The sequence below is a fragment of the Liolophura sinensis genome, chromosome 5 (genome assembly GCF_032854445.1).
Source record: "Liolophura sinensis isolate JHLJ2023 chromosome 5, CUHK_Ljap_v2, whole genome shotgun sequence".
Taxonomy (NCBI): domain Eukaryota; kingdom Metazoa; phylum Mollusca; class Polyplacophora; order Chitonida; family Chitonidae; genus Liolophura; species Liolophura sinensis.
In genome coordinates this window covers 746,495-773,458 of record NC_088299.1, presented here as the reverse complement: position 1 = coordinate 773,458, position 26,964 = coordinate 746,495, and the positions used below count along the sequence as shown (strand labels likewise).

General features: G+C 38.6%; 2 protein-coding genes across 3 annotated transcripts; one reads left to right on the top strand and one right to left on the bottom strand.

The window, feature by feature from the left end:
• Nucleotides 1–2,101: 2,101 nt before the first annotated feature.
• Nucleotides 2,102–16,068, top strand: LOC135465787 (Fanconi anemia core complex-associated protein 24-like). Of its 2 annotated transcripts, none has more exons than XM_064743129.1 (6): nt 2,102–2,234; nt 8,662–8,801; nt 9,834–9,986; nt 12,467–12,611; nt 13,170–13,201; nt 14,282–16,068. In XM_064743129.1, exons 1-6 carry the CDS (start codon nt 2,129–2,131, stop codon nt 14,345–14,347), a joined length of 642 nt encoding a protein of 213 aa, XP_064599199.1. In that variant the 5' UTR covers nt 2,102–2,128; the 3' UTR covers nt 14,348–16,068. The 2 variants fall into 2 exon arrangements, with proteins under 2 accessions (XP_064599199.1, XP_064599200.1); XM_064743130.1 differs by lacking the exon at nt 2,102–2,234 and adding an exon at nt 2,255–2,582.
• Nucleotides 16,069–25,313, bottom strand: LOC135465786 (transmembrane protein 231-like). Its single transcript, XM_064743128.1, has 7 exons — nt 25,175–25,313; nt 22,837–23,000; nt 20,513–20,641; nt 19,237–19,380; nt 18,583–18,664; nt 17,818–17,923; nt 16,069–17,024 (listed from the first exon to the last, which is right to left on the bottom strand). The coding sequence occupies exons 1-7, from the start codon at nt 25,311–25,313 to the stop codon at nt 16,856–16,858; spliced, it is 933 nt and encodes a 310-aa protein (XP_064599198.1). The 3' UTR covers nt 16,069–16,855.
• Nucleotides 25,314–26,964: the final 1,651 nt, after the last annotated feature.

The window sequence follows — 26,964 nt, the reverse complement described above, 5'->3', positions numbered from 1 at the left end:
CTTCTAAATCACTGGCCCCATCCCCGCCCAATCCATCGCCCCAAGGGCAGCGTTCCAAGGTGCTGCGGTTCTCCAAATTCTCTCTCAGCTCTGCACTGCGTTGACCCAATTTCATTTTTGTTCTCCTGAGCAAAAATGCATTAATTTATTTAATTTATTCATAATTTACCGGCAATTTATTATAGAACGACGTCAGTTTTTGATTAAATACCGAGGTTGTTTCCTAATCTGACCTCGGTCTACATATATTGCACAAATTGGCTAGGCCTGGATATTGATTTACCGGCTAAATCACGGGATTCTAACGGCTGACAGAGCGGTCAACGATCAAGATGACCAAAGTCAGTACATGTAGGCCTATGTACAGGCTAATCAGGGCTTTGCTTTTCCATCCAACGATCGAATCCCAATACACATATTAGCAAAATGAAAATTGCTATCAGTATTTGGGAACTTAAAACATCTTGCCGTATTTGAGACTAAAGCCAAGGCATTCCTAATCCTCAAGTAATAATACCCATCCCTCCCTTCCCCGGGCCTTGTCTCAATTAAGACATATCTACTGTTAAAAATCAAACATTTCTTTCTACCTCTGTTCAATGGTAAATCGAACAAGGCCAGTTAAAGAGAAAATGGTGGGTGAATATTGCACTAGTGGAATAGAAATGATAGAGATCAGTATGTTTATGGTAACCTTTACAATGAACTCAGGAGACATTCGATGTTAAGTCTATATACATGTATACCGCGAAATTTCTTTACACTGGAAAAAATTCACCAGGATGCAATTCGAATAATGACCGGCCTAACTTCCAGTACATCTGTTGTGTTCTGTATAATAATCTGAAGGGAAAGCACCGTGTTGACCGTTAGTTCTACTTTATTCAACAGTCCAGTTTGTGAGTGAAGTGCTCACTGCTGGCTGTCCTTATAAAGACACAGAAACTGTTGCCAACCACCACGTGTCCCTTCAAGTTACACTTGTGTTGTGTTCCCTATGGTGACCTAATCCCCAATCAGCGTCTGACTGGACATGGTAACCACAGGACTACTGATTGTTAGACAAAACTCAAGTTAAGGCGAAGCCTGCAGTTTGCACTGGTTTCCACAATGTAACTAATAAATCTTACGCATCTAGCATGACAAGTAATACACACTTATTCCTACATCTTTGTTAAAAATAAGACCATATGAAATTTAATAACATATGTACCTGTATAATTCATTCACATATGGATATAAACATAAAGCCATACAATAATTCTTTACATTAATACAAATATAAAATACATAACTGACACCATATGAAAATCTAGTAACAATAGTCTTTAATATCAGTTAGACAATCTTTTTAGTTTACGTATACTTCATGTGTACAATACAACACATCTACAGAGTTGTTGTATGAAGGATCTAGACTACTGCAGCTTCGTATAGGTCATAAGATACATAGCTTTGTCGACTATTTTCCATAAAATAGTAAGTAATCAAATTCCCTGTGCCTCTCGTCATATTCCTCAAACAAGGCTTGAACGTAAGCTGTATCATGTTATTAGAATGCTGCCAGTATGAAAATTTAACGAGGTGATTGTCTTGTGTGTTTGCAAAATGATTATAGACACTATAAACGATCTGTGTATACCAGGTAATATCGTCTATACTTGTATAAGCGTACCTGGTTCGGTGACTAATGTACACATATTTTTTTTCCTCTTATCTCTTTCATATGCTTAAACTTATCAGCGCATTAATTGTAAATGTTTGCACTTTATTATTTTAATGTAAATTATGTGATGGCCGACACACGACTCCTCTATTGAGGCTACTGTTAAGTCAATTCAATATATATATAGTTTTCTTCCTTTATGTTATTGTAAATTAGTTGCCTCAACATGTGTAAACGGTGCAATGCTATAAGTATTATGTTTACTTTTGTTCCGTAATCCAAGTGAAGTATGTTTAAAACAAATAAAATAGACCTACAGGATAACGTTGTATAACACCGATGCAAAGCACGCTTCCAAAATAGGGATTTTCGTTCTTTTGCGTTTTACCAAATTTCGATGCACCCCAATAACGCGGGGCGGGGGGGGGAAGTCAAAGTTGGAGATTGGCGGAGTTGAAGGCAATGCTTAGCACGCAAACGGCCGTGACAAACGATACGAGAGTCCCGCTGGGACATATACTAGTGTGTGACCGATGGCAGAGCACGGACTTATCTGCGGCTATGCAGGGTGAGACGGATTCGGAACGCCGATCAAGAAATTTTTGGGGTGTAAAGAGACAGTGCGATGGGTGTTTGTTGTTGTTGTTACATATTGCCATATTTTAGTTACCCTAATGAATTAGGCCTTGCATGCTAATGATGCAAGGTCTAACAGAGGTCACCGGCCCCGATAGCACAGTTGGTAGAGCGTCCGCTTCGGGAGCGATGGGGTCAATCCTGGGTCGAGTCACACCTATGACCTTAAAAGAGGAAGTTGTGACTTCCTCGCTTGGCGTTCAGCATGAATGGGATAGTGCAACGACTGGTTGACCCGTATCAGCATGATGGCTCGGGCGGGACGGCTTACTTGACTTCGGTAAGGCGTCTCAGTGAAGCAGCACTAGATAAAAGAGCGGTGGAAATCTGTCCTGCAACAAGAAGGCACATCACATGCACTTTAAGGATTCCTTCGTCGTCACTGAAAAATTGTTAAGTATGATGTTAAACTGCAAGCTCTCACTAACTCACTCACATATAGCCCTCTGGGTTATTTCCCTTGTATCTGATGTCTTATGGGCTAAGATAGCACATATAAATGGCAGACACTGGGAGGAAATACAATTGATTTGGAAATATTAGTGGTGGATTCATGCAGACAATAACACCACATAGGGAAACTAGTCGAAAATTTGGATGTTGAAGGCTTTATTTCTTGAATTTCGGAGACATTGTGTAGTGCCAGTCAAAATTGGTTTCATATCTTTACTTCATATATATATATGTAGGAGACCTGTGGCATATATACGGTTTATGGACTGGATTTGAGCGCTTGTGGTGATGGCGAACATGGCAGTCTGCACTATGTTCTTGCTGATTGAGAAAATATCAGATAGAAAAATCCGATAAATCTTATCTGAATGATCTCAGCTGTGCAAAACAGAGATTAACTGTGGCTCTTACAGGCCTCTCAGCTTGCCCGCACAAGCAACATCCCACATATATTCCACTTGGTAAGGACACACAAGAGTGTATGGTTTACCATTGTCTGCTGCTGTGGCTATGATAATTCGCCAGCCCAGTATAAAAAGAGGACTAGCATCAGCCATGTGGTCTCTGTAATTAGCTGACCTGTTGTGAGAATGTTGTCCATGGTGATCAAAATGTTCATGAAAAAAAATTTTCTTAGCATATACCATAGCATCTGGCAAATTTTCAAGATGGCGGCCGCAGTAAGGTAGACTCTAAAAATGTAATTGATCTGTTTTTAATTTGTGTTATTGCCAAGGATTAGACCAACATAAGATTAGGTTATTTAATTTGTAGAAACATGCGGCTAACATCGATGTATGCTAATGAGGATTTAATGCCTGTATGATCAGTGGTAAATGTTCCTTACTGTCAGTCTGACACATTTGGGGCTCTTTCTGCCCGCAACTCTCGGAACTGCATTGCTCGATAAGAGTTACCCCACTCTGCAACTGGTGGCAGTTCTAAAGACTAGGTTTGTCCATTTGTTAGTCAATGAACCCCATCTCACATGCTCATTGTGAAAAGCTGGTTCTTCAATGAATTGACAACGTGCATGATAGATAGCGACCTCAACTTTCAAATTCTCTTAAAGCCAAATAGCTAAGGCATCAATCCCAGCCAGACTTGGTTCGCATCATGGTGAAGTGCCACTGTTTAAACCAATGTTTTGAAACTGTCAAACAAGCGATTTGTTCCTGATCACAGACTACATCACCATTTTCCAGGAGAATTGGGAACATTCATTATTCCTGTTTTATATTATAAATTCATCTACTGAGAAAACAAAAGAAGTGGACAAAGTTTTTCAGATATTAAACAGTCTTGAAACAGCATGTAGACAATAAGACGTTATGATATTTAACTTAGCCGTTGGCATGCTGGTTTCTGGGCTGGTACTACAAATTGGTGCCCCTTGCCATGTCGTGGGTGCGATAAGATGTCCATGTTACAGATTTGGATGTTTCAAAACATTGCAAAACAAAACGTGATGGAAGAAAAGGCTGACAGGTATGGATGCCTTGGATATTTGACTTTACCGCACTACCCCCAGTTTGGGTGATAGCCATGGGCATATGGTTTGGGGTCATTTCATGTCATTTCAGCTGGCTGTTGTAGTGATCTTCTTGAATCCTCTTGGATTATTTTGAAAAATTTTTTAAACATACCTTAGCATATAGGAGGAAGATTCGCCAAGTTATAGTTGCAAATTCTTAGTGGCTTTTGAGATATGGTCTTTTGAGAAATACCATGTAGTGTTAAGTTTCGACAGTCTCGAGACTCTTATTTGTTTTGGAAGCATTTTTAGATGACTGTAATTTCGTATTCAAGCGGACTAAGCCCAAAGTCTCTAGAGTTTACCCCTTTTTTAACCTTAACAATTCACCATGTTGACAGTTGGACAGCTCTTTGAAATTTTTCTCACATCAAGATACATCTCTTATCAAACTATGTAAGAAAATTCCAGCGTTGTTCTTCACTCCTTCGACTGAAATTAAATTTTTCAAAAGCTAACCATCTGACATGCATTTTACATCTATGTGAAATCATCTATGATCATCTATGTACATTATACATTGAAAATATATTATATTTGTATTAAAATTTAACACTTGACAGCAATAATGTTATTGTAATGTGAGTCAGTTAAATTAATTGCAGATTTTAAAGTATAATTTTTGATTGAAAAATGTCACAAAGATAGGATGCATATGGCACATAATGTACCCTAACATTTAGTTAGTTAACTTTAACTGTAACTTTTTGCTAATGTACACAGTAAGGCATACATAGCTTATTTCGAAGCTGTGTTATGCCTTAAAATCTTTAGGTCAACTGGTTCTTCACAACAGATTCCCACAACTGTCATCACATGTTGTACTGATTGCTTGGGTTCCCACAACAGTTTCAGCTGATGGTACATGGGAGATTAAATTGTACACAGTTCCAGAAAACATGATGTTACATTGTACTCTGTCTTAAGCATTCATGTAGCTTGATTTTGTGATGCTGAGTGGTGCAGTGACTGTGTTGTTGAATGATCAGGTGGAAACCACGATGTTTTTGTAGATTTTAGGAAACTAGGGCAGAAGCAAACGCTGTCTTGACCAGGCAGGTCGAAATCACGTGTAGAGTTCCAATGAAATATGTCATTTCTTGAAAAATACATACATTATGCACAGCATTTAAAATGTATACAAAATCTGTTAAAATGTAAATTGTTAAAATTATCCTAATAGTCTAGCTGCAATAACTACATCAATGAAATACATGTAGTTCACTGATCAAAGTATTTTTTACCATCAAAAGTGACAAAGAAATGTGTTCATGTATTTTATAGATCACATTTCAGTGCTCATAGAAAGTTATTTATATAACACATTAATTCCCGGACCAAAAAAGAACCTTTCAGTCAATCACCTTTCTGAGATTATTTGTAGAATGGCTTATTAATGAACAAATTCTACCCCGCTGTTTGTTGCGGGCCGTGTGCAAATATACATATTAAACAGGGATGACCTTTCAAACAACATCGAGTGTGTCACACAACACACTGGCCGGTACGTTTACCTCCCCAAATAATATCATTCCATGCTGTTTATTTCTACAAATAAAGGAATTTGAGTTTGGTTGTTAGATTTGCTTTTAGGGTTTTTATCAAGGCAAACTATAGAAATTTCCAACAGTGATAAAAGTGTTGATTATTTCGCACAGTTTATAAATATCACATTTGTTTTTACATTGTTGACGTTTTACACCAGGATGCTATTACGTGAACAAAAACAAACACTTGTTTTATGACGTTCCAATCTGAGATCAGTGGTATGACGACATCATACATATGAAGTAAACTTTTACACTCCTATGTCACACACCAGTAAGACACGACGTCACGCATGTGCAGCTTTGATGTATCTAGGTCAACTGCAGTCACCAAAGCTTATTTGTTGATTGGTCTAGATGCATGATCTTTACTGAGGCAGTGGAGGAGTATGGCAAAAAATATTTTAATACTGCAATTAATTTAAAAGTGAATCACATTATAATACCATTATTGCTGTCAAGTGTTAAATTTTAATACATATAAGTACATTTTCAATGTATAATGATCAAAAAACATGAATGATCATAAAACACATGTCAGATGGTTATCTTTTGAAAACTTGAATTTCAGTAGGACATCTCCTGAATTTTCTTTCATAGTTGAGTAAGAGGTGAATGTTGATGTGAGAAAAAATTCAAAGAGATGTCTAACTGTCAACATGGTGAACTGTTAAGGTAAAAAAGGGGTAAATTGTGCAGTCGTTTCTCCTGGAGCATAGTTCAAACACCAAGTACATCAAAGGTAAAGCTTGGAAGTGGTTGGGCTTTCTTGTGCAAATGACCATGTACCTAAATAATATTAACCAGGTGACAAAGATCTCCAATATATTTCACCGGAGCTGTGGCAGACCACTGAAAATACAAAAGTGTTAATTAAAGTGCGATGTTTATGGGCTATTGTCTCAAAAAGTATTGAATATATTCCTTGTCTGAGGCCATATTCTGAAAGCCTGGGTAGGAAAACCCCAGCAGGTAAATTTCCAGACATATAGTCCCCTTGAGTAGGAAATTAGACATCTAAACATTCTTCAGGAACAAATAAGCCTTTCTAGGCTGTCGAAAAAATGAACAGTACATGTTGTTTCTGAATTGCCATATTTCAAATACCACAAAGAAATTGGAGCTATAACTTAGCAGATCTTTCTCATGTATGCCAAGGTATGTTTGAGAATTTTTTCAAAATAATCCAAGGGAGTCACTGCCAATAAAAATTTTTTGGGCTAACTTGACTCGGAATGTCCCTTTGTTGTTGAGAGATAGACCTAAAGACCGGAATGACTGACCAGAATGACCGCCAGGAATGGCAGACCGAACTTGACAAGGTGTGGTCAAGTGGGACTAGTTCACCTACACAGTCATAAGTGACAGTAACAAAGAAACTACACTGAGGGCATCTTTTTGACTCTGTTGAGTTGATAAATGTCCAGGCAACAGTTTCAGCGTTACAGCTGGTTTTGCAACAGTTGGTGCTGCTTAACGGTTGTGAGGATGACCTGTATATGTTTAACCTCTGTGGTGTACAGATAATTATCCATCATGTCTGTATGTCTCACGGAAGAAAAGTTGCCAGTGACTTGCCACAGGTGACTGGTTTACCCTTCCTCTGAGATTGGCAAAATTTATATCTAAGGCATGATGATTGATTACTGTCTGTATGTCTGTCGGTCAGACTGAAATGATGTTGTTTCAGCCGATGTTTTGAAAGGGTGCAATGTCGGACTGATTCGGTTAGTTGAAAGCCACATGGGCCATGAGATTCTTAAACAGTTTTCAAAGTGACTTGCTGTACATCCAGCCATGACATATTTAATGAGGGCAGGTAACTGTATCAGGTTTTTAAATAAGGCATACTGTGACAGATGTTAGCTGAACAGATTTTGCCAAACCCTTATGTCAGAGTAATCTGACTAGTTTACCCTATGTAGTTTTTTCAGCCCAAGAAACTGACTGATATTCTATATGAGAAAAATGTTAAGTTTTGCATTAAACAACAATCAAATAAATAAATAAAATCAGAGGTAATGATAAGAGATGTAAAAGTTGAGTGTGTAAGCCATTCAAATTGGCCAGCGTGGTATTCACTCATGTTATGGCATCTAGCTAATGGCCAGCATGGCATTCACTCATGTTATGGCATGTAGCTAATGGCCAGCATGGTATTCACCCATGTTATGGCATCTAGCTAATGGCCAGCATGGTATTCACTCATGTTATGGCATCTAGCTGATGGCCAGCGTGGTATTCACTCACGTTATGGCATCTAGCTATGGGTCAGCGTGCTAGCAAACGATGACCCAGGAGCTTCTCACTATTGTAGTCAATGTAAGTTCAAGTCCAGCTGGCTTCGTCGTTGTCATATAGGGGAGGGTCTGGCAGCAACCTGAGCATGATTGTGGATTTCCCCGGTGGCTCTGCCCATTTTCCTCACACCTTAATGCTGGCTGCCGTCGTATAAATGAAATATTCCTTATTATGGTGTAAAACACCATCAAATATTTTAATAAATAAATAAATAAATAGAGCATCTGGCCAAAGGATGGCCATAGTGATTCGCCTGGTGTCAGGATGATACATGGAGTAGTTATCAGACCGAGTGCACTATAAAAAAATTTATCACGATCATGTGATTGATGCCAGCACAACTTCAGAAAGTACTGACTGTTGACTTTGTCTATACAGTTCATATGATGGGAGCAAAATGGAAAGTTATGTTATATCATAACTAAGGCAGCATCAGAAGTTGACAAAGTACATGACGTCTTCATTTCTCTGGTTATGATTTTGTTTATAATGGTAATATATTGCCATTCCTCTGTGCCTTTCAGGTCAAGTCCGAATCATGTACGAGGAGGATTTGGGAGTTGTTGATTTCCATCCATCAATGTCAGTGGGGGTGATTTATCTGTCAGAAGCTGACATCATTACAGGGACTGCCTACAAAAGGAAGCTTGTTAAATTCCGAAAGGTAGTTGTCAGATTTGTATTAGTCAGATAGGGTTCTACAATTTGTCAGTCATATACATGTACATGGGAGTTTATAGATATCATGAGGTGTGATAAAATTGCTGAGGGGATATACTTACGAGTGGTAAAAGTCGGATGTGACATTTATTGTGTGATTCGTTAGGCAGAACTGCAGAGTGTACTGTGATGAATTAGAATGTTTAATGAACCTGTATTAAAGAGAAGACAACTCTTCACCCACTGTATACCTGTAGGTACAGATAAAGTAACTCACCCAAAGTTTAAAACAATAACATACCTTTTCATCTTTGTGATGTTGTTTACCCTTGAGTATCAAATTTATTAAACTTGAGTCAAAATTGTTTAACTCTCATGTGATAAATTTAGTAAACTACAGGGTCATTAGTTGGAGATGTTCTATACATCATAGGGTAGGCCATGTTTCTCTTATGTGCCACACTTTGTAAGGCTTTGTAAGAACTCTAGATTGATTTATTTATGTAGTTACCAAACACATCAGAAAATGTCTATCTCTACATGTAGTTACCAAGCACATCAGAAAATGTCTATCCCTACATGTAGTTATTAAGCACATCAGAAAATGTCTATCCCTTCATGTAGTTACCTAGCACATCAGAAAATGTCTATCCCTACATTAATTAGCCAAGCACATCAGGAAATGTCTTTCCCTGCATGTAGTTACCAAACACATCAGAAAATGTCTATCCCTACATGCAGTTACCAAGCACATCAGAAAATGTCTTTCCCTACATGTAGTTACCAAGCACATCAGAAAATGTCTATCCCTACTTGTAGTTACCAAGCACATCAGAAAATGTCTATCCCTACTTGTAGTTACCAAGCACATCAGAAAATGTCTATCCCTACTTGTGGTTGTTTTCTTTGCTTTTAAGATATAATTAGTTTGATTCGAAAGTACTGACTACAAATTTCAATGTGAACCGAGTAAATTTAGCAGGTATATGTATGCCTGTGCTTACAAGGCTTGATTCTGCTTTTTCTTCTGAACCAGGCCAACAGATGTAAAGGTGTGATCCTGGCAGAGAGGACTGCCATGAGCAGCCAGTATTACTCAGCCCTGCAGAGGTTTGTTGTGCTGGAACTGGGCTTTGTTCTCATTCCAGTGGCCAATCAGACTGAGGCAGGCACATTCCTTGTGCAGATGGTAGGCAGTGATTTCTCTAAGCACTGAATTAATCTGAATTAATCAAAAACATCCAAAATAAAAATGAACTATTTACTCACGTATTAGCTAATGAGCATTAAGTTATTCAACATGGCAGCGCACATGAAAAACGGCGTGAAAAGTGAGGTCAAAGAAGTAATAGCGTATGCAAAGGCAAGCGGTGGCTTTTCGGTTAAAGGCAAAGCTGGTCACCGCTCTTTGTACAGCATATAAGCAACAAGATGTCACTGCTGTCTAATCAACTCGATATGGTTAAAGTCTTGTATATCAGCTTATGCCATGCGTCATCCAACGTCGAGAACACAGCGAAGAACCCACGCTTGTATCCCCTCTGAATTCTGTTATGCAAAATCAAGTTGTAAGTGTGTAATTATATTTAAATTGCTATGGTTCAGCTTGAGTCCGGACAGAGACGATAATAATACCAATAAACTGTAACTAGCGCACTTCTCAACACTTCGGTACGTTCTCTGTCATGTGCAGTTGTTTACATAAGTCGAAAGTAGTCATCTCAGATCAGGTGACATAGTGCCTGAGCCTCGCTTTCCACGTCGCTGTTGTAAAATGTGTGGCGCCCAAGTCTATTAGAGATGTAATCTGAACTTAGGCGGTAGGTACATTGCTGTTTCAGAATGATGCTCAACATTGTGACGGAAAAAGTATCCCAGTCATTTTCATTTTTGTGACATTGCACAACCAAGATATTGTGGTTCATTGTAAGCCAACTTGCAGACATTGAGAAAGTTTGAAAACGCCCCCATGTTATCAGTCTTCCCCATTCAGGCATGAGTTATTTCTGTAACCCGAGGCACTGTGTGGTCTTGTTACCAATCTTCCCCATTCAGGCATGAGTTATTTCTGTAACCCGAGGCACTGTGTGGTCTTGTTACCAATCTTCCCCATTCAGGCATGAGTTATTTCTGTAACCCGAGGCACAGTGTGGTCTTGTTACCAATCTTCCCCATTCAGGCATGAGTTATTTCTGTAACCCGAGGCACTGTGTGGTCTTGTTACCAATCTTCCCCATTCAGGCATGAGTTATTTCTGTAACCCGAGGCACAGTGTGGTCTTGTTACCAATCTTCCCCATTCAGGCATGAGTTATTTCTGTAACCCGAGGCACTGTGTGGTCTTGTTACCAATCTTCCCCATTCAGGCATGAGTTATTTCTGTAACCCGAGGCACTGTGTGGTCTTGTTACCAATCTTCCCCATTCAGGCATGAGTTATTTCTGTAACCCGAGGCACAGTGTGGTCTTGTTACCAATCTCCCTCATTCAGGCATGAGTTATTTCTGTAACCCGAGGCACTGTGTGGTCTTGTTACCAATCTTCCCCATTCAGGCATGAGTTATTTCTGTAACCCGAGGCACTGTGTGGTCTTGTTACCAATCTTCCCCATTCAGGCATGAGTTATTTCTGTAACCCGAGGCACAGTGCGGTCTTGTTACCAATCTTCCCCATTCAGGCATGAGTTATTTCTGTAACCCGAGGCACTGTGTGGTCTTGTTACCAATCTTCCCCATTCAGGCATGAGTTATTTCTGTAACCCGAGGCACAGTGTGGTCTTGTTACCAATCTTCCCCATTCAGGCATGAGTTATTTCTGTAACCCGAGGCACTGTGTGGTCTTGTTACCAATCTTCCCCATTCAGGCATGAGTTATTTCTGTAACCCGAGGCACTGTGTGGTCTTGTTACCAATCTTCCCCATTCAGGCATGAGTTATTTCTGTAACCCGAGGCACAGTGTGGTCTTGTTACCAATCTCCCTCATTCAGGCATGAGTTATTTCTGTAACCCGAGGCACTGTGTGGTCTTGTTACCAATCTTCCCCATTCAGGCATGAGTTATTTCTGTAACCCGAGGCACAGTGTGGTCTTGTTACCAATCTTCCCCATTCAGGCATGAGTTATTTCTGTAACCCGAGGCACAGTGTGGTCTTGTTACCAATCTTCCCCATTCAGGCATGAGTTATTTCTGTAACCCGAGGCACTGTGTGGTCTTGTTACCAATCTTCCCCATTCAGGCATGAGTTATTTCTGTAACCCGAGGCACAGTGTGGTCTTGTTACCAATCTTCCCCATTCAGGCATGAGTTATTTCTGTAACCCGAGGCACAGTGTGGTCTTGTTACCAATCTTCCCCATTCAGGCATGAGTTATTTCTGTAACCCGAGGCACTGTGTGGTCTTGTTACCAATCTTCCCCATTCAGGCATGAGTTATTTCTGTAACCCGAGGCACAGTGTGGTCTTGTTACCAATCTTCCCCATTCAGGCATGAGTTATTTCTGTAACCCGAGGCACTGTGTGGTCTTGTAAAAATCCCTGATTAAAAGTTGATTTAAAGAGTTACCAAGCAGTGACATAAAAAAACTGCTTGGCCACTTAGATTAGTTTCCATCTTTCCTAAATAACTTCTACCTATTTGTTGTCTTTTCTTTTTATGACCTTTTTGTGATTCAGGTGAATGTGGAAACTAAGCCAGAGGGAAACCCGTTCAAGAAGAAGAAAACAGGGCATCACACTGACTTAGCCTTACTGGAGAGTCTACAGTGCATCCCTAAACTAGGGGTGGTTAAGGTCAAGGCCCTGCTTGTCAACTTTCACAGTGAGTCTACAGTGTATCACTAAAATAGGGGCATTAAGGTCAAGGCCGTTCTTGTCAACTTCCACAGTGAGTCTACAGTGTATCACTAAACTAGGGGCATTAAGGTCAAGGCCGTTCTTGTCAACTTCCACAGTGAGTCTACAGTGTATCACTAAACTAGGGGCATTAAGGTCAAGGCCCTGCTTAATACATTGTAATTTTTGTACGATTTAGGAAAGCAACTCGGCCTGTCTCAGGCTTTATCATTTCAACTTGTTTTTAAGACACAGATGTCTTGACACTGGTGTTGAGTGTTGGCATCAGCGGTGTGATGTTAAGACCTTTATATGCTTCAGAAAGTGTATTTTTACATTCCAAATTTTAAGTGAAATACAGTAATCATGTTTTATTAAAACTGTGATTAAATCCTGTATAAGTGTATTAAATGATATACATGTAACAGGTAGTTGCACCTGTTAGTACAGCCATGTTGTTGTGGGCTTATGCCGAAAGGAGGTTTGATTCTAATGGCTGTCAGTTAGTGTATAATATGCGCTATTCTAAACTTCTAATTGGCAGGTATTGAAGAGATTTGTAACGCATCCACAGATGTAAGTATTTCTAGAAACAGCTCAGCTTAGTGACTAACTTTCTAACATTACATAATTTACTATTTACTATACATGGTGAAGATTCAGGAGGGTTCAAACCCAGCCTTAGACAAGACATTTTTAAATTCCACAAAAGTCCAAATTTGAAATACAATTGTTGAAACTTATTTTTGGGCTCTATGACTTAAAATATTAATCACCTCCTGAGGGTGATTTTAAGACAAATGTACCAAAAAAAAAAACCATCCAGCACCAATCACTATACATTGTGACTGAAGTCAGAAATGACTTTGCGGAACTGATCCCTGCTCTCATTTTGCGTGGTTCCTTGGTGACAATTAGCATTAGTCAACGACGCTCATGTGACCATTTGACCAATCCATCGTTAGTTTAAGATGAAGTGCATATCTGTACATTGCACATAGAAACGTTCATGCATAACATGCCAAAGACAACAGAACTGACTTTTGTCATAGTCTTAAATATAGCTTTAAGAACGAAGTATAAAATATACCATATAAAATTCGGCTGAGAAGGTTATCACGCCGGCTTGGTGCAATGACCCAGCAGCCTCTCACCAATGCAGTCGCTGTGAGTTCAAGTCCATATCATACTGGCTTCTTCTCCAGGTGTGCGTGGGAAGGTCTGTCAGTAGCGTGCGGATGGTCGTGATTTCCACCAGGCTCTGCTTGGTTTCCTCCCACCATAAAGCTGGCTGCCGTCGTATGAGTGAAATATTCTTGAGTACAGCGTAAAACACCAATCAAATAACTAAATTAATCAATTAGAATACGGTAACAGTGTTATGGATACAGTTTTCCCTGTACAGGTATAGTTGTTGCTACATGCAACATAATACAGGTATAGTTACAAGTATGTACCTGTCATACATTAACCCGTCATATTATGCTGATTTGGTTATCTTGGCATGATCAGATACCTGTGTTGTGTCCACGAGCTGATCACACTGAAGGTATATTTGGTGCGCTTTATGTGCACCTTGGTGTGCATTATGTGCACCGTGAAACAGTAGAACGTCAGTTGAGGTTAGGCCTTGAGCTGTTCTTGGTTTCTTTTCAGGAATTGGCCAAAGTCATAGGAAGGGCAGGTGCTGCTCACTTGAAAGATTTCCTCACTCACAGATGACAGTTTATTTTAGTCATCATTGAAGATGTGATACCTCTATATTGATGAAAAGTCCATTTTTCTTTTGGTAACTTGTGTATGATAACTTTCATTGAGACTGTGATCAATTTGTGATAACTTGCAATGGAGAATCTAGATAAAATTCCATCTGTCTTTACTTGTTTAGAAGTGAAATGTGATATGTGAAAATCTAAAATGTCCTTTTTCTTTTTTTAATACTTAGATGTATTATTATTTTTGTAAGGCTAAGTTCCTGCAACACTCCTGCACGCATGTGCATTGTTCAAATGAAACTTTCCCATCTCCCACTCCCTAGGGTTGGGACAGTTGCAGAGAGAGCACTATAGGTTGTGTTGTTGCCTTTTGTATGTATGAATGTATGTAGATTCATTTGTCAAATTGCATGATTATATAAATTGATGTATTTTTTGATTGGACATACATGGGTCCTATATATTGTTTTCTCTGTGAAGTCGTTGGGAAAGAATAGTTTCATTGTAAATTGACCAAGCTACCTTCAATAAATAAAGATATTATTATTATTATTATTATTATTGTTACTGACCTACAGGCTGTATAAGGCATATTCAGGGCTTGCCAGAATTCACATACCTGTGGTCTGAAAACTATATCTTGTAAGTCAGTCTGAGAAGTTTTTAGCTTAAGTTAAATTCAATGAGAAAAGTCCTATACATGTACAGCAGGCTTTTTGTTATAATGTTTATTTGCTGTAAAGATTTTGTGCAATATATCCTTATACCTTCACAATTTCAACCCTTATGGTACAAACAAGCATTAAATTCATGTTCAAAACTTTGACCTTTGTCAAAATTGGCCATTGCTTGCCAGGGTGCCATGATTTCCTCAAGGCTGTGTTTTGGCAAGGTGCCCTGATTTCCCCAAGGCTGTGTTTTGCCAAGGTGCAAAGATTTCACCACGGGCCACTCATGAAAAGGGATCATGAGTCTAAGTTGATTGTAAATGACTAAGATCTCGTAACCATAACTTCCAATCAACATACTCTTGCATGACACTTCATGCACAATAGTCGTATTATCCTGTCAACCCAGATTTAAATTAACTACAAATACCTTTAGAAGAATGTTTGGGAGACTTTGATGTGCAATTAAACTGTCTCTGAAAGATGTTTTCCACATGTCAGTCTTAGCAGCTGAATCATTATAATGTGGAACTATTTTGAAATAGGCAAGAAATAACAATGTACATTTTCCATTTATACAGAACACCATTATGTTTGAGTCAAATTTGGATTATGGTCGCAATGGTAACACAGAAAAATTGCAATCACCTTAAAATTCCTTTGTGCAAATGGTATAACTTATTTGGACATTTCATGTCAATTGTACGGTTTACAATTGATTCAAGCTCCAATGACTTTGTGCAAGCTGGCCCTGGAGTGGGGCAATGGTTTCCCCTTGGCTGTGGCCAGCCATGGGTTTGCCTGGAGTGGGGCAATGGTTTCCCCTGGCTTGCGCACTGCCATGATGCCACAGTGCTGCCTGGAGTGGGGCAATGGTTTCCCTTGGGCAGTGCCCTGAGTGGGGAAATGGTTTCCCTTGGGATGTGCCCTGCCAGAATTGAGAGAGTATGCAACACTGAAAGTTTAATAAATTTCAAAGAATTACATATGGTTTACTTACACGTAGTCATAGTCATTATTATTTTAATAACAACCAATGTATCTGTTAGACACATTTTGAAGAGTGACAAATGTACACATAAAAATCTTCACAGGTATATACAATGTACAAAAATACTAACTTCACAGGTTTAATGCAACTGGACGGAAACATGCAAAAGTGTGAAAGAATAATCTACATTTATCTATAATTCATTTAAATATACATGTATAAAACTCTCTAAAAATATCCTTGTGCATGAAAGATTAATATTACGACAGAAATTTTTCTAATGTATGTACTCTCTATGCGAAACATTGCAGATGTCTAAAATGTAAGAAGAAATTAATTATCTGTTGCCTAGTGGAATTTAAATCTTTACATTTGCTAGCCCATTCTTTTCAACCATATCAAAATAAGTATCTCATGTTTCTGAGAGCACACAAAGTAGTCCGGAATATAAGTATTCTTGTATTCCCTGCATGTAAGACTACATGTACACACATGGAAACTACACGCAGTAGATGAAGACAGCACTTTAAGGCTGGCCTGTCTGAACCATTAAAGGAGGGAAAACTGAAAAAATATGCAAACTTCAAACGATGTAAAAATACTACTATGCAACATGATGCATACCAAAAACTGGTACAAAAATTATTTTCAAATGTCCCTTTCTCGTGTAGAGAAAATGAAAATATATAAGATGATATCTACAATATATAACTTGTCTCACACTTTCATATAAGTCTGCATCATGTAAAGATTGCATCATTTTCACGATTTCTTCTCCTCAAAAAGGTGAAGATCCAGACGATCTACTGATCTAGCATGTGGAATGATGTCTGACCAAGATCAGGATATAACTGGATCACAAAGACTTGTTCACATGTTTTGTTGTTGAGTCCACCATGGTGTTGACAAGCTGGTTCTGAAATATGAAGATCTTGATTCTGTCGAAGGCAAAGAGGAAAATGAGCAGTACAGCCACATACTGAACCCAGCCCCACTTAATGAGATACCAGAAGCCTGGGGTGTAGCTGAAAGTGGTGTCAAGGAAATACAGAGACCAGAGAGATGCTGGGTACTACCATAAATCAGGTTACAAGTGAAACGGTCTAATGTGGCTGCTCTGCAGCAATCTGATTGGTTGAATCAATGATGATAATTGTTAAATTAGCAGCAGACCATGTATAAAATTGCACTACTATGTATGAATAACAAAAAAAAGGATGATAATTTCTCTTTTTCTTCTAGCTTTTGAAAGTTTGTAAAACCGAAGGGGATAACTTTCACGACAGAAAGCCTGATGCAAAACAACAGTAGATGCATTTTGGTTATTTGTGATCATTAAAAAAAGACTTCCATGTACTTGAAAGAAAAGGCAACAAAAAATGTAAGCAAGTATTTCAGAAGGTGTCCATGCAGACCTTAACGTGCATAGGCAGTTTTTTACCTGCTTGGTAACCCTATAAATCACCTGGAATTCTTACGAGATGGGATACGCCATTTTAGAGAAAGTGGAAACGTGAAGTCAGGTCATCTTGAAAATGTATGTCCAGTAATCGGATATCTCTTTCAAACTTCATGGTCAGCACCACATAAATAGCTTACAAGCACTGTCAACAGCTTAGTGAGTATCTATCAATTATTATGACAAAAGTCTTTGACAGAATTGGGGGCAACGAATGAATCAACACCTATTAATACAGAGTTGTTCAGCTGGACTATGCACGTGATGAACCTGTTCCTGGACTAAGGGAGATAACTCTGCTCTCAGTAAGTGGGTGGGATCATGTGCACGTGCATTGGGTTAAACGTTTAAAAGGATACAGATAGACATCCTCCAGGTAGTTGATGTTAGCACTGATGACAAATGGTTGGTCAGCCCCTCGTCCAGCAGTCCACACGTAATAGCTATTGTCCACCACGGTCGCCACTGCATGAAATATAACGCAGAAATCATCACATCATCGAGATTTAAATTGGTTGTCCCCTCATGGATCTAGCCCACTTGAACAGAAATACAGGGAAATTGATTCAAGTTGTGGACAATAATACAAATGGAAAACATTATCAACATCATTATTGCAAAATATACAATATAAAGTCCTACTGTAAGCATTTTGCCACCATGTAAATAAGATATGATGATGTACCAAATCAAGATTTATTTTGATTCTCTAATTGTTACAAAATCTCACTAGTTCACTTTTGTAAAATTTTAAACGAAGCTAAACGCTAAGAAAGTCATATGCCATTACAGGTTGGTTCCATGTGATATCGGAGTGAGTGTGCCATCGTGCAGGACTAAGGTCCAGCCAAATTTTGCATACTATCGAAAGCACAATCCATCGTCTGCCAATGTACATTTGATGCAACCAATCATTTTGTAATTCAAATTTTTCAGTTATAATGAACTAGGATTTTATATTCTAATCCCAGAAATGACACACTCTTGGCAATTTGTTTTTGCTGTGGATAAGCAATCATATGAGCGGGCTGTATATTCCTATAAAACAAATACTGAGCAGGACTCATTTCATATTTAATGTACTGCAGCTAATTTACAATTTAGGCAAAAAAAAGGATGCTTACAGTTGCGATCTGAGTAAGACTGGAAAATTTTGGTGAGCTTGAAGTCTTCAGCATAGATACTGCTGGAATCTATCACAGATATCTGAAACACAGAGTCAAGGCTGTTACCTGGTTACCCAGTGTGAACCTGGTAATTGTAGGGAACTCTACCAAGGATCTACATAAGCAATGCATTTTAAAGACATAAACCATACTTCTGATGCCTACACTTAAAGAATCAACGCTGATTAACTGGCATGAGTGAGTGAGTGAGTACTTGGGGTTTAATGTTGTGCTCAACAATTTTTCAGTCATATGGCGATGAAAACTGGGACGAGAGATAGGCCAGACCAGGTTATGTTTAGAATAAGCTAAATTTTAGGTATTGCAGATATATTTACGTGTGACCAAAGGTTTAACCTAGAAAACCATATCTCCACTGTCCACCAATCAGCATTGATTCTGTATCCCTTTAAGTTTTTCTGATAAGAAATTAATCAAACTTCACCACAAACTCTTATCTGGCTCTGTTAGGTGGATAAATCTGGTCACATCCACAAATGACAAACATTACATAAAAAATGCTAAACTTCAGGTGAATCACAGTAGTCATTGAGAAAGTTGGGGGTTGGTAAGAAATCCACTGCCCCACATCAATGAAAGATTGCTAATTACATTGTATCTGTTGTCTATTCCTTTATGACCAATGGGCTGTTTTTGTTTAAAGCGTATATCTCCCACCATCCACATCTCGGAGCCTGCAGCTGCAGACTGGTAGTGAAGGTAAGCCATAGACTCCATTGTCAGGGTGGTGAATTTCTGTAACAAACAAGTCACCACATCATGCTCAGGTTACTTTCTTTCTGAGCACATCAAGGCCAACATGCCTGGCATGTACTAACTGCGCAAGCACAGTTTAAGGGAGATAACTCATTCAAAGCTAAAAAATTTTTTGTACAAAGGCATTTATACACATATAGTATGATAGGGTCTGCACTAGGGTCTGTGCTCCGCTGCACTTAACACAGAGGCTTCACATCAATGCTGAGGTAACTCCCGATTCCCATCTCGATGAAAGCATCAAATCCATGTTAAGCTTTCATATAACTGCAAGATGTGTTTGTCTTGAAATCAAGACAGGATTGTCTCCCTATTAGAGAGTAGCACTGTTTCTCCTGGTTGTAGCTTGTTTCTGCCATCAATTCAGCCAATTAAATCACAAGCCACAGATTTGACTAAAAGGCATCAGTTATGGTGCTGCTGTAACTGTAACTGGATCAACATGTAATGTTGAATACCCATAGTAGGATTCTTAGTTGCTTTTTTTCCTTTCATTTACTGTCAGTATATTATTTCCTTCATGGCTGACCTAAAATTTTAACTCACAAAGTGCATATTCGGATTCAAATACGTCATAAAATATTACTTTCCGTAATATATTGCTCAGTAGGATACCATCCTATCTTCCAGACAACCCTCAAAATACCCTTCTAAATTCAATTATCAAAGTCATATTTCTCTTAACTTTTTTTATAAAAAGACATCTTGGTTATAGTGCCATAAGGTGATGTGATTTCCAAGAAAAGTCACACAAAACTGATTTAGAAAGTTTTGTGAAAGTGGTCCCATAATCAGGCAAATGTACACCTTAATAACGGGCAAAAATTTGATCATTTACTACAATCTGTAGTTACTCATATTTTAATGCTTAATGATAAGCTAAACTCTTTTACCAACCAAGTTTTGGTTCGAGTTGGTGATAAAGCGAAGTATATGAGGTGGACATACTACCAGTGATGGTAATTTATGTCAGGAAAATGTTAAAAAAAGTTAACTTAGTTTATGAAGTGCTTGTTTTATTATTGTGTGATAAAATGGACAGAAAAAAGAGCACATTGATTCTAAAGGGCTGTAAGATTTTCTGCTCTGTTGATGACACACGCCATCTTACCTGAAGCTTGTACCTAAACATAAGCAGAAGGTGAACACCCTGAACCTCTTCATCCGAAGACAATGGTACTTCCAGCCTCAAAATCAGCTTGTCAAATTTCCCATCACTGTTAGAATCCTCTTCCCTTGTCTACCAAAGACAAACAATGATGAACACATTAAATATATACAACACAAACATTGAATCAGAATTAAGGTTCTCACTTAAAGAGCTACACATGTCAAAACAGCTGTGTCATAAAAGCAATGTTAAAATGTTAAAGATTTAGACAGCCAGAATTGCTTTCCTGAATTGTAAAAAAACAATTGCAGTGTATTAAAACTAGTATTGTACTTCTGGGAGTACAATGAAACAAAATTTCTCATCCTTTCCACTTTTGCCTGGAGTGTGACAAACACATGGCATCCCTCCTTGCTGACATATAGACACATTCAGCGCTGTATTTTCCAAAGCTGTTGACGTCTTTCTGCATAACTGCCTTCCTCGACATCATGTTTGTCTGATGAAACCTTGCAGAAGGTTAAAGGAATATTACCTTGTCATAGCAGGCAAATTTTATGCAAAACTGACGAAGATTTTGTTTTAGAGGTGTCTCCAGCTACAATTGTATAAAGATTAAATACTGTTATTCACCATAAATCCTTATAAATCATGGTCATTTTGATATTACTACATGCACTTAAAGCTAAGAAAACACTATTGTGAACTAGATGCCAGGTGAAAGACCACTAAATCATACATAAGTCTGTCACTATATACATACAGAAAAAATGATATACGGCACAGTTATCACAGAAAAAAATACGTAACCAATTCTATAAAGTTTTGAAAGCCAAGGAGAAAAAGTTCAGCGTGGCACTGATGGACAATTCACTCCCAGCAGGCATGTTGTAGAAGCCCTTAGGAACTGGGCCAATCACTAGTGCTGAAAGCGTCACATGATAATTGACTGTCATTTCAAAAAACCTATTAGCTCTCGATTGTTGATGTGGTTTCTTATAGTTGATAGACAGATATCGATGCAATAAATTGGATTTTGCAGTTAAAGTGTTAAGCTGATACATTAAGCACCACACATTTATGAGTAGGGGACTAAAAATGGCTGCCCAACGCTGTCACAATGCTTACATGTTTGACAGGATACTGTAATAACTTGTCAGGGTGAGCTGGCAAGAAAACCGTCTCGGGAGATTCATTGCTTGAAGAAAAAATATTGCGACTTTGCATTATTTTTCTTAGGTAAAGTCAGATTTATTACAAAAATATCCTCCCAAAATCGGAATGAAAAGGTCTATTATCAATCAAAAGGTTCCGCTGTGTTTGGTAAATTCCCTGCTGTCTGTACGCCCAGCTAGGCCTATGCTTACACCGATGCAAGACGAGGACAAGCAAAACCGCTAAAACACGACGCTTGCGATCACGACCATCGCTCTGACTGAGCGCCAAACTAAAAGAAACATCAGCCTTTTTGTTTGTATTTTCTCATTGTCACATTGTTTAATACTGATGGTATGGGACAGCTCCTAAGTTTCATGATGTCAAATTAGAGAACTACAAAATGGCAAAATGGTTCTCACCAAATGAATGGCCAGGTACTGACGATTGCTGGCTATTTATTTTGTTAATAAGTAGTGTAGAATTTTAAAAATATTTTTCGAACATTTCTGGGATACAACTTCATTAATTAATTCAGCTTAATGGCTGATTTTATGTTCACTTTAAACACTGTCCATAAAACTAGTTCAATTTATTTTTTAGAATTTTTTCAACCTAGTTAAATGCATTTCAGACTTCGGATTCTATGGTGGCCTTTCTTTACCATATTAAGACATGGATTTCACACCAGGTTTCGGACTGGTTGATTTCATCTTTCAAAATGCATACACATACAGATCTATGATTTCATTCTCCGAAAAAAAAAAGAAGAAAAACAGATCTATTTTCCAGGAAATGGTCTGTCTAATATATACTTAACATATATACCTTGCCTTCATTTATTTATGGTTTTATTTATTTATTTATTTGACTGGTGTCAAGAATATTTCACTTATACGATGGCAGCCAGCATTATGGTGGGATGAAACCGGGGCGAACCCAGGAGACCATCTGCAGGTTGCTGGCATACCTTCCCACATACTGCCGTAGAGGAAGCCTGCATGAGTTGGACTCACAGTGACCGCATTGGTGAGGGGCTCCTGGGCCAATGCGCTGTGCTGGCATGGTAACCAACCCTGCGATGGAGGCTTCACTTTGCCTTTAAGTCTTCCATATACATGTAGACAGAGTTTTGATGTGGATTAGCTGTATATTACACTAGTTCTCACCTTGATGGCTGGAATTCTTAGGTGTTCCTGCTGGAGCTGGTTGTAGTTCTGATATGTACTCCAGGTTACATACTGACCATTCCTCAATTCCAGCACCATCAACAGCTGCTTCTTAAATGTAATTGATGGTACTTCTCTGAAATAAGCCTCCCTTTGCCAAAATCCTAAGACAGATAAAGAAAGAAAAGAAATTAAACAATGAGTGAAGTTTTTAAGTTTACCTTTCTCCTTTATTTTGCATGCACAGTCACTTAACAAGATACGAGTCAACCAAGTTGCAGTCTGGAGCGGACACACTCAAGATCGTTTGGAAAGTAAACAAGGCACAAATATGATACAATGTGACAGGTTTCACACTGTTTCACATCTGTGACATTTACTCACTGGGCCTCCTGAAATTCAAGCACTTTCAAGGACCTTTACTAAGAGAAATAGCTAATTTCAAGCACTTTCATGGCTTGGAATTTCTAAAAAAAAAAATTCAAGTACTTTCCAGGTCTTCAAGGGCCTGTGTGATGCCGGTCGAAAGGTGTCTCATACCTTTACTTTATATATATATATATATATATAGGAGGCTGGTATATGGCATATATATATGGTATACGGTCTGTGTTCTGCTCCCATAAGTCACTTTAGTATTTCACACTGCTGTCATTTATTTTAACAGAAATGTTGAAGATTTCACTTTACATGGGAGATGGGTGCTAATTTTCACTCAACAGTCTATGCTTTAACCTAGCAGTGGCATGCCTACTACATTAAATATCTGTTCCATTGATATTCTGCATTGGAAATTGTGTTCCCATTCACAGTAACTAATACTTATAGTAAAAACAAAGGAGAAACTGAAAATGCCAAATAGAAAGTGTCACTTTGAAATGTTGCAGTTTTATTGGCTGTGAAAAGCAGCTGGATCCTTAACTTTAAAGGCCACTGTCTGCGACTGGTTGCTGACTGGCCACAGCTGCTCTGTTGTGGCAAGTGTAGTGGCACACATCTAGTTGTGGAATGTAACTCTTAAACTGAGCAACATGAAGTGTTGGGAGAGTTACGGAGAGAAACTGCTTCTAATGTGCTTGACTGATGGTAAGCAACATTTACCGTATCTTCACATGCGCAATAAACTTCCCTATTATAAATCGATGTCAACTGAGTGGTTCCCATAATCAACTAACCGGAGTAGAAATGTGTTTTTTAAACCGCCTGTGACAGAGACAGGTAGACTTTTTTTGCACCTGTCACCTACAGGTATCTACCTGTTCCCATTAGTCTGACTTTGAGAAAGTCTATCCTGTGCTAGCACTACTGATCGCCATTTTGCGAACATTATTTCACTTCGGCATAATTATTTTCTGGCAGCATCACCACCTTGGCAAAGCAATATCGGTCTACCGTGTTACAAGAATATTTGGTTTTAGTAGCATTTTCCCTTTTATTCAATATTCTGTCGGGACTGAGACTTTTGCACAGTCGATTGTCACAATGAAACTTACTTGGAGGAGTTCAGACTGTCCTAAAGCTTTACACTTTTGGGGGGCAAAGGAAGATGCTGTGACTATAAATATTAACTTCACTGTTTATTATTCATTTGACTGGTGTTTAATGATGTATTCAAGAAGATTTCATTTATACGACAGTGGCCGGCAACTCGCACAGACTGCAATGGTGAGAGACTCCTGAGTCGTGCGTGAGACTTGGATTTTAGATTGCTTCACTGCTCTGAGTTGAATGTTTTCTAGTTCAGGTCGACTGGCACTTGTGGACGCTGTTCGTTCTGTCACAGATGTTTACTAATGAAAATGGTTTATTGTAGTCTACTTTTGCTGTTGTTATGATAACCGAGGTGTGCTCTTCAACGTTTAAGGTACAGTTAGTCTTGCAAGTGATCAAAATGGTCAACACAGGTTAGTTGATTATAGGGACCACTCAGTTGACATCGATTTAAGCTAGAGAAGTTTTAATGCACGTGTGCAGACGCAGTAAGTGTTGTTTACCGTCGATCAGACACATTAGATGTAGTTTCTATCAGTAACTCTCGCATCACTTCGTGTTGCTCGATTTAAGACTAGGCGCGCATCCTGAAAATGATATGCGAATGTCGTTTATTCTTATATTTTACTACTGGCGTCCTCTAGACGATTTCTTGGCTAGTGCAGTATTCATTTGTTAGCAACAACAGAACAATTGCTGAATTCACAGGGAATTACAAATAACCAATAAGCGAATGGGTCTTAAAACTTCGTCAATTTAACGGACAACAAGCACGAACATGCAGATCTATACAAGCGGTTCGTGTTCTATGGATTTTCATCAATTTTGTGGAAAAGATCATGCTTACCAGTACTTCTGTAGACTACAAACAATGGTGGAATAAATGTTAGTAACACAATAAGGAACTGGAGGACGGTGGCCTTCGTACAAACGTGAGTTTTGTACCGGCGTAATTCAGGATGAGAGAACACCTGGTAGACCGCCATTTTCAAACAAAACTGTACCGCACCGAATATGTTTAATGTTGTGATTTGGAGAAAAAAATGTTGTTGCAGTTCCAAATTTGTTAATCTATGAAATAAAAGGTATATTGGTTTAGTGGTGGTAATGGATTGCAGTTAATGAATATTTGTTGCTTTATGTACATGAATGTACGAGTCTAGGATTTGCGCGGGAAATTCAAATTGTATCCTAGGCCTGACGCCAGGCTGGTTCCCAGCGCCTGATGTCAGATGGCCATAATATACTGTATGTCAACGTACAACATATCAATGTGTCGAGCTTGTGTTGTTACGTAACACTAAGGACATGTAATTTTGGTAGTCAGTATGAGTGATTTTACAGACAGCTGAATATAGGCGACTGGCTAAATAGAGTATAGTATACAGTATTGCGAGAAAACTACATTCTTATCAAGTTGTCTTTTGAGGGTGTTTTTCACCGCAGTAAGCCTAGCCTATAGCCTAAAAACTTCTAGTAAAAGTCGTGTCTTTACACTTCGTTTGCTGTCACCGATGGAAGTTATAGGCCTAAATGCATTTTGGCTTATCTTAATCATAAGAATGCAGTATTTTTTGTAGTTAATAGACTTCTATTGTTTGATAGGAACGTGTTGTTACCGGTACTATTTTCTAGAAATCTGTAGATAGTAGCTGTTCAAAGTTCTCGCATATATACATTATCTTTTAGGGTTTTGAAGGTCACTTAATCAGTGTGGCGTCCACATAGGCATGTTGCATTTCGAAGGAAACCTTTTCAAGAACCAATAAGCATGCAGATCCTCATACAATTTCATATTTTGTTAGAGCAACACTAGTTAAGTAGGCCTAAAGTTTAAAAAAGACAATGAAACCTGTTTAAAACTTTAGAAGCTAGGCATTAATTGATATAGGCCTAACGTTGATGTAGGCCCAATTATGGTGTATTTCAGGCCAGTGATTTTGAATTTGCTATTGTTTATTGAGTGAGTGAGTGTTTGGGGTTTAACGTCGTACTCAACAATTTTTCAGTCATATGACGACGAAGGCATCCTTAGGGTGTATGTACGTGTAATGTGCCTCCTTGTTGCAGGACGGATTTCCACCGCTCTTTTATTTAGTGCTGCTTCACTGAGACGACTTACCGAAGGCAAGTAAGCCGCCCTGCCCGAGCTATTATACTGATACGGGTCAACCAGTCGTTGCACTATCCCTTTCATGCTGAACGCCAAGCGAGGAAGTTACAACTTCCTCTTTTAAAGTCTTAGGTGTGACTCGATCAAGGATTGATCCTAGAACTAGGCCGGTATAATTGTTTATTGTCTATAGGTTTTGTGACTAAAGGATATATAGTAAAAACTAATTTAAATTACGTAATGTCCATGCAAAAGTATCGCAGAGTTATAAATTTGTAATCTGCGCCAAGCTGTAGCCCACGATGTGTTCTTTTTCTTAGGTGTGAAGCAATTTAACCTACGATCAGCAATATAGAAGGAATTAAATGACATCACCCTTTTTCAGGAGTAGAAATTTAAACCCATTCATTTAAACTAGACTTTAGATTTATTTATCATTTGGCTATTTGATTGGTCTTTTATGCTGTAGGTCTGCTGAAGGACATTTCATTTAAACGACGGCGGCAAGTTTTATGGTGGGGGGA

Excerpts from the sequence above, each read along its gene's own strand:
- LOC135465787 (XM_064743129.1), top strand. The coding sequence starts at position 2,129 with ATGCTTAGCACGCAAACGGCCGTGACAAACGATACGAGAGTCCCGCTG. Across the intron at positions 8,802-9,833 it reads AGCTTGTTAAATTCCGAAAG|GCCAACAGATGTAAAGGTGT; the intron begins GTAGTTGTCAGA and ends CTTCTGAACCAG. Across the intron at positions 13,202-14,281 it reads TTTGTAACGCATCCACAGAT|GAATTGGCCAAAGTCATAGG; the intron begins GTAAGTATTTCT and ends GTTTCTTTTCAG.
- LOC135465786 (XM_064743128.1), bottom strand. The coding sequence starts at position 25,313 with ATGGCGGTCTACCAGGTGTTCTCTCATCCTGAATTACGCCGGTACAAA. Across the intron at positions 23,001-25,174 it reads TGTAGTCTACAGAAGTACTG|GATTTTGGCAAAGGGAGGCT; the intron begins GTAAGCATGATC and ends TATCTGTCTTAG. Across the intron at positions 20,642-22,836 it reads TAAGAATTCCAGCCATCAAG|ACAAGGGAAGAGGATTCTAA; the intron begins GTGAGAACTAGT and ends TGTCTTTGGTAG.